Below are 17,129 nucleotides of genomic sequence, written 5' to 3' on the forward strand. Positions count from 1 at the left end.
GAGTAAACCTTCCTGTACCCTCTTCCATCAGAAATTGTAAAGGCAAGTACAGCACAGGTTAGATATGGAGTAAAACTCCCTCTACACCATCCCATCAAACACTCCAAGGTCAGGTATGGTTATCCTCTGTCCCAACAAGGTGCATTAACTTCAACTATGGAAGAACAACTCCTATTGCATCAATTCAGCATTTCCAACACCAGCCATCCTAGAGTCTCTCTGAGTGAGATTGACATGAGGGGCAGGTGGGAGTTGCACCTTATTGGAACTGGGTTGTTACTTTTGAACGTAAGAGAATTATAAAATTAATCTTGATTGGGCCTGATCATGGACCCCTGAATATTGTGTCCTCTAGTTTTCAGCTCTCCTGTGACTAAGCAGTTTGTTTCATTTGTGTGTGATTGTGAAATTAAACCCTGCCACAATGACCAATGATGTGATTGCCTGGTTTGCTTGCTTATATTTTAGAAACTGCTCCCATGAGAAGGTGGTGGCCATGTTACAAGGTAGTGGAGCCATGCCCACTCTCGTGGTGGAAGATGGTCCTTTTAATTACCCCCTCGGTAAGTGTAAACATTGCCAAACATCATGAGTGAATGTAGTATTGTTTCATTGCGATGTGCAACTGGATTCTCCTCATCTTTGGCAGGAACTCCAGATAAACTGGAGAGAGAGGCTTTGTTCTGAAGGCATGACAGCTGATTAGGAGACCCACCTGAAGAAGTTCTCATTGATGTGCTTAACACAACAACTCGTAACTCAATGCTGCCATAGCATTTACTCCAGTGGTGTCACGGAGCTCAATTTCCGCCCCTAAATCATTATTTAGCAGGAGAAGGGTTACTCACTGTGTAAACGGGCACAGTAAGAAGTCTTACAAAACCAGGTTAAAGTCCAACAGATTTATTTGGAATCACTAGTTTTCGGAGCGCAGCTCCTTGATCAGATGTCACCTGATGAAGGAGCTGCGCTGGGAAAGCTAGTGATTCCAAATAAACCTGTTGGACTTTGTGTTGTAAGACTTCTTACTGTGCCCATCCCAGTCCAATGCTGGCATCTCCACACCATGACTGTTTAAATGAAAAGTTATTGTTCTTACAGAAATGCAGGGGTTATCCTGCTGTCCAACTCTTCTCTTGCACAAAGTCCTGCATACTCATCTTTATTAAAGATTCTGAGGCACTGAGACTAAAAGAGCTGAGATCTTTATGAAAGGTCACGTGTCTCTCTACCTACATTCCCCTCCTGTGTTAGCGACATAATTTAATGATGTCTGGAAACAGAATTCTGTTTGGTGTGAGAATGTCCTGCTTTCAAGTATCTATAAAATATGACAGTAGATGTGGAGTATTTTTTTCACTGTTTGCTGCCTGATAGCACCTTCTGCTGGACAATATTTGTCTGTCACTTACCATTTTACAAATGCACTTTAGAGTTTCTTGAGAGTTGCTTGACCAGGTTGTTATGGTGGATATAATTAATGAGTTTAGTTCTTATGTTTGAACAGATTTTTCTCCCAAATGGCCAATATATGAGGCCTGGTGGGCAGAAAAAGGGCAAGTATTTAAAATATGTTTATATTCAATGTTTGGATGTATGCGTGAATGCTGTTAGGTAGGAAGGAAGTTTCTCACAATGTCAGGACTTCCCAAATCTCTTTACAGCCAATGGGCAGAATTTTACGTTGCAAGGGCGGGCACACCCGACCTGGAAGCGCATGAAATCGCACGTAAAGATGTCGAGTGCGCATCCCGACACCATTGCACACTCACGTGATATTTCAATCGGAGGGGACAAGTGTGGATCGGATGCACGCCTGCTGACATTTGGAGGATTAAAAGTGCTATTGTCTGATGTTATATATGTTGGATTAACACTGACTGCAACTCGATGCAGTATCACTTGAAAACAGGCTTCCAACGCTGTAGATGGTTCAACACTGCTTTATTGAACTTGCCGAGTAATGTACACAGTTCACTGTGGGTCGACACTCTATTAATCTAAGCTTGCTAACCTTCCTGCCTCGTGTGTTTTATACTGGTAATGTACCCTGTAGTGTCCTGTCTGGTGATTGGTTGTTCTGTATTCTGTGTGATGATTGGTTCCTGTGTATGTCCATCACTGCCTGTCTGTATCTCATTATGAACATGTGTGCATATTATGACATCTCCCCTTTATAAAATAAATTTTGGCTGCTTGTGGCTGTGTGCTTGTGTTAACATGTGTGACTATGTGCAAAATGGTGAGTGAGTGAACATATATACATGGGAAGGTGTCTATCGTGCATATACAAAACAAGGTGAACAGAATTTACACAGTCTATAAATCCAGTCTTTGTGGTGGGTGACGGATTCTTGTCGACCACCTCAGAGGTGGCAGAGGGAACGCCGGCATCTCGACAGGCGGGATTGCTGCCAGATTGGCGGGCTCATGGTTTGAAATGTCCAGAGGAGGCGTCTCGACATACGGAGGGTGATGTGTTGGGTGCTCTGGATCCGTGGAACACATACAGGCCACCAACACTTAAAATAGTGCAACACTATTTTATTAAGTTAGAAACTGTTGAACATCCTTTCACTGTAGGTTAACACAATGTTAGATTAAACTAAAGACCTATGACTGTCCAAACCAGTCTATGCACTCAGCACATGGTGAAGATCTGTGCTGTAAGCTGTAAGCTCTCTCCTTGTAGGAGGCTGCATCCCGAATGAGCAGGAACTCTGATGCCCCCTGTCTTATAGTGAGTGTGCTCTAACTGGTGATTGGCTGCGGTGTTGTGTGTGTTGATTGGTCTTGCTGTGTGTCCATCAGTGTGTGTGTATCTGCACCATGATATACTGGTGTATATCATGACATCCCCCCACCTTTTATGAAAGAATGTATGTGTGTGGCAATAAATAATGTATGGTGAGAATGTTCCTAACAACGTGTGGGGTGCGAAGACATATTTACAGGACTATGTACATGAGAACTAAGCTATTTACATGGGAAGGTGCCTGGTGCAGAGAAGCAGTATGCAACAAGAATAACGAGATCAACACTATATACAAACCAGGGAAATGATCAAACAAAGGAACAAAACAATTCAGAGAGTCTATAAGTCCGCAAAGTTCATAAATTATGTCTCTGGGGTGGGTGACGAATTCTGGTTGACCGCCTCAAGGGTGGGTCGAGAACCGCCGGTTCAGGAGCGGGCTGGACTGCGTCAGAGTCAGGGGGATGCAGAGTGACAGGGAGCTCTGCATGGTCCATGGCAGGGACAGTAGGAGGGCGAGGCGACAGTGGAGGATCACGTGGCGAGCGTGGAACGAGATGAAGGGCGCGTTGATTGCGGCGCAGAATAGAGCCATCCGGTAGACGAACCAGGAACGAGCGGGGGGCCACCTGCCGAAGGACAACAGCGGTTGCAGACCAGCCCCCATCCGGAAGATGGACGCGGACATTGTCATCTGGAGCCAGAGCAGGGAGATCAGCTGCACGGGAGTCATGAGCCGCCTTGTGCTTTGCACGAGACAGCTGCATCCGGCGAAGGACCGAAGCATGGTCGAGGTCTGGGACATGGATGGACGGCACCGTCGTCCTCGGGGTATGACCCATGAGTCACTGGGCTGGCGACAGGCCAGTGGACAGTGGGGGCGGAGCGATAGGCCAGCAAGGCAAGGTAGAAATCGGACCCAGCATCGGCAGCCTTGCATAGGAGCCGTTTGACTATATGTACTCACTTCTCCGCTTTGCCGTTGGATTGGGGATACAGGGGACTGGATGTCACATGGGCAAAATTGTACCGCCTGGCAAAGTTGGACCATTCCTGGCTGGCGAAGCAGGGGCCATTGTCCGACATAACTGTGAGCGGGATGCCGTGTTGAGAAAATGTTTCTTTACATGCACGAATGACGGCAGACGAGGTGATGTCGTGCAACCGTATCACCTCCGGGTAATTCAAAAAGTAGTCCACGATCAGGACATCGTCTCTACCCAGCGCGTGGAACAGGTCGATGCCCACCTTGGTCCATGGTGACGTGACCAACTCATGGGGCTGCAGGGTCTCACGTGGTTGGGCTGGCTGGAAGCGCTGACAGGTGGGGCAGTTGAGCACTGTGTTGGCTATGTCCTCATTAATGCCGGGACAGTACACTGCCTCTCGGGCCCGTCGGCGGCACTTTTCCACGCCAAGGTGGGCCTCGTGTAGTTGTTCCAGGACAAGTTGGCGCATGCTATGTGGGATGACAATGTGGTCCAGTTTCTGAAGAACCCCGTCTACTACCGCCAGATCATCTCTGACATTATAGAACTGAGGGCATTGGCCCTTGAGCCACCCATCCATTAGGTGGCGCATGACACGCTGTAGCAAGGGGTCAGCTGCCGTCTCGCGGCAAATTTGGACAAGGCGTTCATCCGTGGCAGGTAGATTGGAGGCCGCGAATGCCACATGGGCGGCAACCTGGCAGACAAATCCCGCTGGGTGACATGGAGTGTTGACTGCCCTGGAGAGAGCATCAGCAATGATGAGGTCTTTGCCTGGGGTGTATACCAGCTGGAAGTCATATCGCCGGAGCTTGAGAAGAATACGCTGGAGGCGAGGCTGCATATCATTCAAGTCTTTCTGTATTATATTGACCAGCGGGCGATGGTCGGTCTCGACGGTGAATTGAGGAAGTCCGTAGACATAATCGTGAAACTTAACCACACCGGTCAGAAGGCCCAGGCACTCCTTTTCTATCTGCACGTAGCGCTGCTCCGTGGGGGTCATCGCACGTGACGCATATGCAACGGGGGCCCATGGTGAGGCCTCATCACGTTGAAGGAGCACTGCCTTAATGCCGGATTGACTGGCATCGGTCGAAATTTTGGTCTCCTTTGCTGGATCAAAGAAAGCTAAGACCGGGGCCCTGGTGAGTTTTGCTTTGAGTTCTCTCCATTCGCGCTCGTGGGCAGGGAGCCATTGGAAGTCTGTCGTCTTCTTGACCAGGTTCCTGAGAGCCGTGGTATGAGAGGCGAGGTTAGGGATAAATTTCCCTAAAAAATTGACCATGCCCAGAAATCGGAGGACCGCCTTCTTATCCTCTGGTGTTTTCATAGCTGTGATGGCAGCTACCTTGTCTGCATCCGGCTGCACACCCAATTGGGAGATGTGGTCCCCGAGGAACTTGAGTTCCGTCTGACCAAAAGAGCATTTGGTCCTGTTGAGGCGGAGGCCATGTTCATGTATACGTCTGAATACCCGCTGGAGGCGACTAACGTGCTCCAAATGATTGTCATCGACATAGACGCGAACACCTTCAATGCCTTCCATAATTTGTTCCATAATCCTATGGAACACTTCTGATGCAGATATGATCCCGAACGGCATCCTGTTGTAACAATATCTGCCAAAGGGGGTATTAAATGTGCAAAGTTTGCTGCTGGATTTATTGAGCTGAATTTGCCAGAATCCTTTTGAGGCATTGAGTTTGGTGAAGAGCTTGGCGCGAGCCATCTCACCTGTGAGCTCTTCATGCTTGGGAATTGGATAATGCTCCCTCATGATATTGCGATTTAGAATCTTGGGATCAATGCAAATTCTCAATTCGCCGGAAGGCTTTTTTACACATGCCATGGAACTGACCCAGTCGGTCGGTTCCGTGACTCTGGAAATCACTCCTTGGTTCTAGAGTTCCTGCAGCTGCTGCTTGAGGCGGTCCTTAAGGGGTGCTGGGACCCTGCGAGGTGCGTGCACCACAGGCGTGGTATTCGGTTTTAATAAAATCTTGTAGGTGTTTGGGAGCGTGCCCATGCCCTCGAAGACATTGTGGTACTGGTTGATAATGGCGTCGAGCTGCGCCCTGAAGTCGGTGTCCTGAAAGGCAGACGCGTCAGCAGGAGAGAGAGAGTGAACTCTCTGAACTAGGTTCAACAGCTTGCATGCCTGCACGCCAAGCAGGGAGGCTTTCGAGGAGCCCACGATTTCAAAGGGAAGGATGGCTTTTCGTGACCTGTGCGTCACTTCAAGTTGACACGAGCCGCTGGCAGTAATGGCATTGCCATTATAATCTAATAGCTGGCAGGCTGATGGGAGGATGGCTGGTTTGACACGAAGGCTTTGAAGGTCAGACCGTGCAATGAGATTGGGGAGGCACCAGTGTCCAGGCGGAATCGTATTTGGGACCGGTTGACCGTAAGGGTGGCACACCACTCATCGTCTGGATCGATGCTGTATACCGATAGAGGCTGGATTCTTTGCTTCGGGGACACCCTGTTTTTTGTAACGATACTGACTAGAAAAGGCGCCTTCGGGTCCCCGATACCGACTAGAAAAGGCGCCTTCGGGTCCTCGGTGTCAATATCGGGTAGTAGGTCCGCATCGGACTCTGTGACCGTGTGTTGAATGCCCCGGACATTCCTGCGAGGCTGGCCGGAGCGATACGAATTGGCAGACCGATCTGATCTGCATAAAGCAGCATAGTGGCCAAGTTTGCCACATCTCAGGCATTGTCGGGATTTGGCAGGGCATTGCCGCTTTAAATGGGTGCAGCCACAGTTGCCGCACGTTGTAGCGTCAGTATGTTCGCTGCGCCACCACGCATGCGCGGTGCGGCCGTACGTGGTGCGTGCCTGCGCAGTACGTTCGTCGACGTCGCCGTCCCCTCGTTCAGTGCGCACAAGCGTGGGAGTCCACGAAAAGCGCGCAAAATGGCCGCCCTCATCCAGGCTCAGGCCCTGGAGTTGCTCGATTGCTTGGACCCGTTCTGCCTCGTGGGGACCTTGCCGCGCCGTTTCAGCCGCTTAGATGTGGGAATACCGACTAGTGGCGTGTTCGTGTAGCACGCAGGTCTCTATGGCGGTCGCTAGGGTGAGCTGCTTTACCTTGTGGAGCTGCTGGCGTAGGGGGTCCAACTGAACACCAAAAACTATCTGGTCGCGTATCATGGAGTCGGAGGTGCGCCTGTAATTACAGGACTGCGCAAGGATGCGGAGGTGGGTGAGAAAGGACTGGAAAGGTTCATCCTTACCCTGCAAACGCTGTTGGAATACATAGCGCTCGAAACTTTCATTCGCAGGTCTCATGTTGCAGTGAGTGTCAAACTTGAGGAGGACCGTCTTGAATTTTGATTTATCTTCATCATCAGCAAAGGTGAGAGAATTGAAAATGTGGATGGCATGTTCCCCGGCCGTGGATAGGAAGAGAGCGATCTTCCTGGTGTCCGAGGCATCTTCTCGGTCTGTGGCTCCCAGGTAGAGCTGGAAGCGTTGTTTGAATATCTTCCAGTTGGCCCCCAGGTTACCGGTGATGCGGAGCGGCGGCGGCGTCCATGTTGCAAGATGACTGTATGCTGGTGGAAGGCAGATCACTTGCAGGTAGGTCTAAGAAGTTCTAACATCCCTCAACTCCTGGTATCATGATGTGTTGGGTGCTCTGGATCCGTGGAACACATACAGGCCACCAACACTTAAAATAGTGCAACACTATTTTATTAAGTTAGAAACTGTTGAACATACTTTCACTGTGGGTTAACACAATGTTAGATTAAACTAAAGACCTATGCCTGTCCGAACCAGTCTATGCACTCAGCACATGGTGAGGATCTGTGCTGTAAGCTCTGCCCTTGTAGGAGGCTGCATCCCGAATGGGAGGGAACTCTGATGCCCCCTGTTTTATGTGTGTGCTCTAACTGGTGATTGGCTGTGGTGTTGTGTGTGTTGATTGGTCTTGCTGTGTGTCCATCAGTGTGTGTGTGTATCTGAACCATGATATACTGGTGTATATTATGACAGAGGGGTGTGGTCAGGTGGTGGTGGGCAGGCAACTTTGCGCAGTGCCCTTATGTTGCGCCTGAGAATGGAGCCATCAGCCATGAAAACAATGGAAGACCTGGGGACAGCCTGTCGTACAACAGCTGGGGCTGACCAACCTCCCTCAGGCAGCTTGATGCGAACAACATCTTCTGGAGCCAGCACAGGCAAATCAGTGAGATGAGCATCATACGTGGTCTTCTGCTGGTCCCTGAGTCGCTGCACTTTTCATAGCACCGTGAGGTGATCAAGGTCTGGAACGTGGATGGCTGGAACAGTTGTCCGTAAGGTGCGATTCATGAGTAGTTGAGCCGGAGACAGACCAGTCGACAGAGGGGTTGCCCTGTATGCCAACAGTGCAAGGTTAAAATCAGATGCAGAGTCTGCAGCCTTGCATAGCAGCTGCTTGACAATGTGGACCCCTTTTTCCACCTTCCCGTTTGACTGCAGGTAATGGGGACTGGATGTGACATGTTTGAAGTGGTAGGATTGTGCAAAGTTGGACCACTCTTGGCTGTGGAAACATGGACCGTTGTCGCTTATCACTGTGAGTGGTATACCGTGCCTGGCAAACGTCTCCTTGCAGGCCTTGATGACTGATTTTGACATGAGGTCCGACAGCTTCACAACTACTGGGTAGTTCGAAAAGTAATCGATCAGAAGTACATAGTCACGCCCAATTGCGTGAAAGAGGTCTATTCCCACCTTGGACCACGGAGAGGTTGCAAGCTCATGTTGTTGGAGCGTCTCCTTGGGCTGAGATGGTTGGAATCTTGATGCACTATCAATTACGACGAGACGAGAGTAGAGAGTAATCATGGCTTTATTACACAGAGATGTGTGGCCTCCTACAGCTGCTGCCGAAATGGCTGCAGTTCGGAGAGCAAACACATTTATACTCTGCCTACTGGGCGGAGCCAGCAGGCAGGGATCTATCCCCGTACCTGTAGTACAGGGGCCTTACCATAATACCCTCGTATGCAGTGCAGTATATACAATATAATACAACAGTGGTGACGACCACATTCACCCCCTGTTAAAAATGAGTCCAGTGGGGGTGGTGGAAAACTATTTACCTACAGGTTGTCATTAAAATTTCAGAGAAGGTTACAAATTTAGACGGTCGGGCACCTTGATCCATCGTTGAGAGCGCCGCAGTGCTGGTGGCAAGTCAGGCGTCGGCTCGGTCGTCAGTGACTCCGGGAGCGTGTTGACATCCTCTTCATCCTCGAGTGGGACCAAGGGGAGGACGGATTGTCCTGGAGCGGGGGCTGTTGTGGGGTGCGCTGGGGGAAGGGAGGGTGGCACCGGGGCAGAGGGGGGGGGTGCTGCGGGGACCCAGCTGGTGCCAGGTCCCTGAGGGAGACTGTGTCTTGGCAGCCATCGTGGTACACTACGTAGGCATACTGCGAGTTTGCGTGGAGTAGCTGTACCCTCTCAACCAACGGGTCCGCCTTGTGGAGCCGCACGTGCTTGCGGAGGAGAACGGGTCCTGGAGCTGCCAGCCACATTGGGAGCGAAACCCTGGAGGTGGACTTCCTGGGGAAGGCGAAGAGACGTTCATGGGGGGTTTCGTTGGTCGCCGTGCACAGGAGCGACCAAATGGAGTGAAGTGCGTCGGGGAGGACCTCCTGCCAGCGGGAGGCCGGGAGTTTTCTGGACCATGGGGCCAGCCGGACGGCCATCCAGACCATCCCATTCTCCCGCTCCACCTGCCTGTTTCCCCAGGGGTTGTAGCTGGTCGTCCTGCTCGAGGCAATGCCCCTGTTGAGCAGGTACTGGCGTAGCTCATCATTCATAAATGAGGATCCCCGGTCGCTGTGGACATAGGCGGGGAAACCGAACAGAGCGAAGGTGGTGTTGTGGGCTTTGATGACGGTGGCAGACGTCATATCGGGGCATGGGATGGCGAAGTGGAATCTGGAATATTCGTCGACCACATTGAGAAAATACGTGTTGCGGTCGGTGGAGGGGAGGGGCCCTTTGAAGTCCACGCTGAGGCGTTCAAAGGGGTGGGAGGCCTTCACCAGGCGCGCACGGTCTGGCCGGTAGAAGTGCGGTTTACACTCTGCGCAGACCTGGCACACTCTGGTGACAGCCCTGACTTCCTCGATGGAGTAGGGCAGATTGCGGGCCTTTATGAAGTGATAAAAGCGGGTGACCCCTGGGTGACGGAGATCGTCGTGCAGGGTCCGGAGTCGGTCCACTTGTGCGCTGGCACATGTACCTCGGGACAGGGCATCGGGGGGCTCGTTGAGCTTACCGGGGCAATACAAAATCTCGTAATTAAAGGTGGAGAGCTCAATCCTCCACCGCAAGATCTTATCATTTTTGATCTTACCCCGCTGTGTGTTGTTAAACATGAAGGCAACCGACCGTTGGTCTGTGAGGAGAGTGAACCTCCTGCCGGCTAGGTAATGCCTCCAGTGCCGCACAGCTTCAACGATAGCTTGGGCCTCCTTTTCGACGGAGGAGTGCTGATTTTCGGAGGCGTGGAGGGTGTGGGAAAATAATGCCACGGGCCTGCCTGCCTGGTTGAGGGTGGCGGCCAGAGCGACGTCTGATGCATCGCTCTCGACTTGGAAGGGGAGCGTCTCATCCACCGCGTGCATCGCGGCCTTGGCGATGTCGGCCTTGATGCAGTTGAAGGCCTGGTGAGCCTCGGCCGTCAGTGGGAGACCGGTGGAGTGGATGAGTGGGCGGGCCTTGTCCGCATAGTTAGGGACCCACTGGGTGTAGTACGGAAAGAACCCCAGGCATCGTTTGGGGGCTGTGGGGCAGTGGGGAAGGGGGTGATCCATGAGGGGGCGCATGCTATTGGGGTCGGGCCCTAGAACCCCGCTCTGAACCACATAGCTGAGGATGGCTAATCGGTTCGTGCTGAACACACACTTCTCCTTGTAGGTTAGGTTGAGGAGTTTGGCGGTGTGGAGAAATTTGGACAGGTTAGCGTCGTAGTCCTGCTGGTCATGGCCGCAGATGGTGATGTTATCCATGTACGGAAAATTGGCCCGCAGTCCGTACCGGTCAACCATTCGGTCCATCTCCCGTTGGAAGACCGAGACCCCGTTAGTGACACCGAAGGGAACCGTAAGGAAATGGTAAAGGCGGCCGTCCGCTTCAAACGCGGTGTACGGGCAGTCCGCCTTGCGAATGGGGAGCTGGTGGTAGGCAGATTTCAGGTCCACTGTCGAGAAGACCCGGTACTGTGCAATCTGATTGACCATATCAGATATGCGTGGGAGGGGGTACGCGTCGAGCTGCGTGTACCGATTGATGGTCTGACTGTAGTCAACGACCACCCTGTTTTTCTCCCCCGTTTTCACCACTACCACTTGGGCTCTCCAGGGGCTGTTGCTGGCCTCGATGATACCTTCCTGCAGCAGCCGCTGGACCTCAGACCTGATGAATGTCCTGTCCTGGGCGCTGTACCATCTGCTCCTGGTGGCAACGAGTTTGCAATCCGGGGTGAGGTTTGCAAACAGAGAAGGCAGGTCGACCTTAAGGGTCGTGAGGCCGCATACAGTGAGGGGTGGTAAGGGCCCGCTAAATTTCAGGGTTAGGCTCTGGTGGTTGCACTGGAAGTCCAGGCCGAGTAGCAGGGCAGCGCAGAGGTTGGGGAGGACGTAGAGTCAGATGCCGCTGAACTCTACGCCCTGGATGGTGAGGGTGGCAATGCAGTACCCCCGGATCGCCACGGAGTGGGATCCGGAGGCCAGGGAGATTCTTTGGTTAATGGGGTGTACCACGGGGGAGCAGCGCCTTACCGTATCGGGGTGGATGAAGCTCTCAGTGCTCCCGGAGTCCAGAAGGCAGGATATCTCATGCCCGTCGACCTTCACCTTTGTCGACGCGGTCGCGAGGTTGTGCAGTTGGGACTGTACGATCATGACGGAGGCGAGACGCGGCTGGTCGGAGGCGGTTGCAGGCGATGAGCGGCCCGATGAGGTGCCCGACGGGCAGGGGTCCTGAAGCGGGGAAGATGGCAGTGCCCACGGGCCGCCCATGTCCTGGGGCAGGCAAGATGGCTCCACCCAATGGTTGTGAGGGGAGCAAGATGGCGCCGCCCATGGGCCGCATGTAGTCTGAGGTGAGGAAGATAGCGGCGCCCACTGGCCGCACGCTGGGGGTGCAGGGACAATAGCGGCGATTGAGCGGGCCTGGCACGCTGCAGCGAAATGTGCTTTCTTGCCGCAGGCTTTGCAGAGCGTGCCCCGCGCCGGGTAGCGCTGCCGGGGGTGTTTGGTCTGTCCGCAGAAGTAGCACTTGGGTCCCACGGGATTGGTTGGCTGCCGCGCGGTGCAGGCGTGGGGTTGGCTGGGGGCAGACGCTGATGGGGTCCACGATGGGGTGGCTGCTGGCGGGGTCCACGATGCCCAGGAGGGGTGGGCCGTGCGGTCGGGGGCATACGCCTGTACGTTGCGTGAGGCGACTGTGAGCGAGAGCGCTAGTTTCTTGGTTGCCGCGAGGTCAAACGTAGCCCCTTCTAAGAGGCGCTGGCGGATGAAGGCCGGCCCTATGCCCGTATGAACGCGTCTCTCATTAGCAGGTTTGAATGTTCAGCGGCCGAAACGGCCTGGCAATCACAGTCTCTCAGAAGGGCGAGCAGGGCACGTCAGATATCTTCCACAGACTCACCGGGAAGTTGGTGCCGCGTGGACAGGAGGTGCCTGGCGTAGATCTTGTTGGTCTGCTGAGCGTAATTCTCCTTCAGTAGCGCCATGGCCTCTGCGTAGGTAGGCGCGTCCTGGATGAGGGGAAAGACATCGGAGCTCAGCCGCGTGTACAGAATCTGGAGCTTTTGTGCTTCTGGGATTGGGTCTGTCGCAGATCCGATGTATGCTTTAAAGCAAACTAGCCAATGTGCGAAGTCCTTTTTGGCGTTGTCTGCTTGAGGATGCAGCTGCAGGCGAGCCGGCTTGATGCGGAGATCCATCTTTGTAAAATCTCTGTGTAATAAATTGAAGCACTATCAATTACGACGAGATGAGAGTAGAGAGTAATCGAGGCTTTATTACACAGAGATGTGTGGCCTCCTACAGCTGCTGCCGAAATGGCTGCAGTTCGGAGAGCACACACATTTATACTCTGCCTACTGGGCGGAGCCAGCAGGCAGGGATCTACCCCCGTACCTGTAGTACAGGGGCCTTACCGTAATACCCTCGTATGCAGTGCAGTATATACAATATAATACAACAGTGGTGACTACCACAAATCTCTGGCATGTGGTGCAATTGAGGATCATGTTGGAGATCCCAGGCCAGTAAACTGCCTGTCGAGCACTGCGTCGGCATTTCTCGACTCCAAGGTGACCCTCATGGATCTGCTTGAGCACCATGGTCTGCATGCTGTGGGGGATAACAATTCGATCCAGTTTCAGAATGATCCCTTCAACAACCGTCAAATCATCTTTGACATTAACAAACTGGGGGCATTGCCCCTTGCGCCACCCATTTGCGAGGTGGTGCATTACCCTTTGCAGCAGAGGGTCTTTGGCAGTTTCTGCTCCTATCTGGACGACATCAGTGGCCGGGAGGTTGCTGGCACACATCTGCACCTATGCCTCAATTTGGCGAATGAAGTCTACATGTTCGCAGGCCCTGGTGATGGATCTGGATAGGGCATCCGCAGTTATCAGCTCCTTGCCCGGTGTGTAGACAAGGTCGAAATCATATCGGCGGAGTCGCAGAAGAATGCGCTGTAGCCGAGGCGTCATGTCATTTAAATCCTTCTGGATGATGTGGACTAAGGGTCTGTGGTCTGTTTCCACTGTGAACTTTGGCACACCGTATACGTAACAGTGGAATTTAACGATTCCTGTTAGGAGACCCAGGCACTCCTTTTCAATCTGTGTGTACCTTTGCTCAGTCGGAGTCATGGCCCTGGATGCATATGCCACTGGAGCCCAGGATGAGGAGTCATCTTTCTGGAAGAGCACCGCACCAATGCCGTCCTGGCTTACGTCCGTGGATATTTTCCTTTCCTTGGTCGGGTCAAAGAACGCCAAGACTGGGGCCGTGGTGAGCTTTGCCTTGAGCTCCATCCACTCGGCTTGATGTGCTGGTGTCCACTGGAATACTGTGGTCTTTTTTACTAGATGCCGGAGGGCTGTGGTGTGAATGCCATGTTAGGAATGAATTTTCTCAGAAAATTCACCATCCCCAGGAAGCGTAGTACCGCCTTTTTATCTTCTGGGGTCTTCATGGCATTGATTGCCATTACTTTGTTGGAATCAGGTTGCACACCCTGCTGGGATATTTAGTCACCCAGAAATTTGATTGATGACAGACCAAATGAGCATTTGGTCCTGTTTAGCTTGAGGCCATTCTTGTGGACCCTTTTAAAGACCTGTTTGAGCTGATCTATGTGCTCTTCGTGGGTCGTGGACCAGATTATCACGTCATCCACGTAGACTCGCACACCCTCGATGCCCTCCATCATTTGCTCCATTATGCGGTGAAGGACTTCGGAGGCTGAAATGATACCAAAAGGCATGCGGTTGTAACAGTGCCTGCCGAACGGAGTGTTAAACATGCAGAGCTTCCTGCTGGAGTCGTCCAGTTGTATCTACAAGAAACCACGTGAGGCGTCCAGCTTGGCAAAGAATTTGGCGTGTGCCATCTCAGAGGTTAATACTTCCCGCTTCAGGATCGGGTAGTGCTCCCTCATGATGTTGCGATTGAGGTCTTGGAATCGATGCAGATTTGTATTTCGCCTGAGGGCTTCTTCACACAGACCATGGAGCTGACCCAGTCTGTTGGGTCCGTGACCCTTGAAATGATGCCCTGGCTTTGGAGCTCTTGCAGCTGCGCTTTTAAACGATCCTTCAGAGGAGCCGGCACCCGGCGTGGTGCATGAATGACTGGGGTGGCATCGGGCTTGAGGAGTATTTTGTAGTGATACGGGAGCGTGCCCATCCCATCGAACACATCGGGATATTACGTGAGGATGTCATCTATATCAGCCTGTAGATTCACATGAGATGAGGCAGTCGGAGGTGCAGAGGACATAGCATGGATTCGCTGTACCAGATTAAGGAGTTTACATGCACGGGCACTGAGCAGGGATGCCTTGTCAGGCCTGACAATCTCGAATCTTAACGTCACCGTGATTGCCTTGTGGGATAGAACTAGATGACACAATCCACTAGCAGCTATGGCATTGCCATTTTAATCAAGGAGCTGGCAGGCTGGCGGAAGAATTTTGGGTTTCGGATGCTGTCGAGGTCTGCCCGGGATATGAGGTTTGCAGATGCACCAGTGTCCAGTTTGAATTGGATTCTGCACTGATTCACTTTAACGACAGCGCGCCATTCGTCACCAGAATCCACACTTAGGATTGAGAGGCGCTTTGCATGAGTGGAGGAGACATTCTCACGTGTGGTGATAATGCCCACCTGATATGGAGACTTGAGGCAGTCATCATTTGTGTCCGTTGGGCTTTCGGAATCCTGCATGCCTTGCTGTATGCAGTGGACAGGTCTGCATTGCAGCTGGGATCGCTGGCTTTTGACCGGTGGAGCGGACCTGCATAAGGCCGCATAATGCCCAGGCTTTCCACATTGTAGACATCGCCTTCCTTTGGCTGGGCATTGCCGCTTCAAATGGGCGGAGCCACAATTTTGGCACGTCATGGTGCTGACGTCAGTGCGTTCCGTGCGCCTTTGCGCCTGCGCAGTGCGGTTGGCCGATGTTCGCACATGTGCAGAGGGGATTTCGGCCGCATTGTCCTCCCAGTCATGGTGCACCTGCGCGGGGCCCCGTGGAAAGCCCGCAAAACGGCCACTGAAACCCGCGAAAAGGCCACTCTCCTCAATGCTCAGGCCCTGCAGCCTAGCGATGGCCTGTAAACTTTCTGCCTCGTGGGAGGCTAGTTTTGCTATTTCTGCCGCCTTGATGTGGGAGTAGCGATTTCTGGCATTGTTCATGGACAACGCACGTTTCGATGGCGATCGGGAGGGTCATACGTTTGATTTTAAGGAGCTGCTCCCGCAGGGAGTCGGAATGGACCCCGAAAACGATCTGATCCTGGATCATGGAATCAGCAGTCGAGTCATAGTTACATGACTGCACTAAGATGCGGAGATGGGTCAAAAAGGAGTGAAAATGTTCGTCCTTACCTGGAAACCTCTGTTGGAAGATGAATCATTCAAAGCTCTCATTCAGCTCGACATCACAGTGGCTGTCGAAGTTTTGCAGAATGGTCTGGAACTTTGCTTTATCTTCTCCTTGGGCAAACGTGAGCGAGTTAAAGATGTGGATGGCGTGATCCCCCACCGTCGACAGGAGCAGCGCGATTTTCCTGGCATCTGAAGTTTCCTCAAGGTCGGATGCCGCGAGATGTAGGAGGAACTTCTGTCTGAAGACCCTCCAGTTGGCGCCGAGGTTGCCGGAGATCCGGAGCTGCGGAAAGGCCTGGATATTTTCCATACCGCTGGCTGTTTGCTACTTGCTTTCCGGTCGTTTCAGATTTACTCGAGGTAGGTCCATTAGAGTTAATAGTTTCCTGGTACCATGATGTGTTATATATGTTGGATTAACACGGACTGTATCACTTGAAAACAGGCTTCCAACGCTGTAGATGGTTCAACACTGCTTTATTGAACTTGCCGAGTAATGTACACAGTTCACTGTGGGTCGACACTCTATTAATCTAAGCTTGCTAACCTTGGTCTGGCTTGCCCAGACTTGCTCTGTGCCATGTGTAGTAGGTGCTGACTGTACATTGCACCCTGACTGTTACTACAGCTATCACCAGTACGAAGAGGCCGAGCCTTCCTGCCTCGTGTGTTTTATACTGGTAATGTACCCTGTAGTGTCCTGCCTGGTGATTGGTTGTTCTGTATTCTGTGTGGTGATTGGTTCCTGTGTGTGTCCATCACTGCCTGTCTGTATCTCATTATGAACATGAGTGCATATTATGACACATATTACTTTGCCCATGTGATTTTTAGATCAGCGCATGGGCAACACGGCAGGCAGCCAATCTGCTTTTGCCGTTTGTCATCCGAGGGTGGGATAACAATGGGCAGGAGCAAACAGGCTGAGTTGATCGGAGGCATTGGGAGTTTGGTGAGGATTTAGTTTGGAGTCTTGGGAACATTTTCACTATTTTCTTTGGAGGTTTGTACATCAGTCTAGAGGTTTCAGGATATTCCGGTCTTGTGACATCTAAGAATTGATATCCTTTGGCACTCACCGTGCACGGGTCAGCCCCATTTGTTGTCTCTGCTGATGGATGCAGCCTATTCAGCAGGGAGCACCTCCCTTGAGGAGGAAGGCAGGGGACAGAAAGAGAGTGTGGTGTTGGGTGCTCTGGTGCACAGATGAGCCAACACAGTTGTATGTGGTACAACTCTA

The 17,129-nt window shown here is 52.2% G+C and overlaps 1 protein-coding gene across 2 annotated transcripts in view; it reads left to right on the top strand.

Annotated features, from left to right (window-relative positions):
• Positions 1–17,129, top strand: part of grid2ipb (glutamate receptor, ionotropic, delta 2 (Grid2) interacting protein, b) — a 250,484-nt gene that overhangs the window by 97,814 nt on the left and 135,541 nt on the right. For both annotated transcript variants that reach the window (XM_072481106.1, XM_072481107.1), the window contains one exon: positions 469–563. In XM_072481106.1, coding sequence (XP_072337207.1) covers positions 469–563 — 95 coding nt within the window. The remainder of the gene's footprint in view (positions 1–468; positions 564–17,129) is intronic.

Source organism: Scyliorhinus torazame, chromosome 17, assembly GCF_047496885.1.
Source record: "Scyliorhinus torazame isolate Kashiwa2021f chromosome 17, sScyTor2.1, whole genome shotgun sequence".
Classification (NCBI taxonomy): Eukaryota; Metazoa; Chordata; class Chondrichthyes; order Carcharhiniformes; family Scyliorhinidae; genus Scyliorhinus; species Scyliorhinus torazame.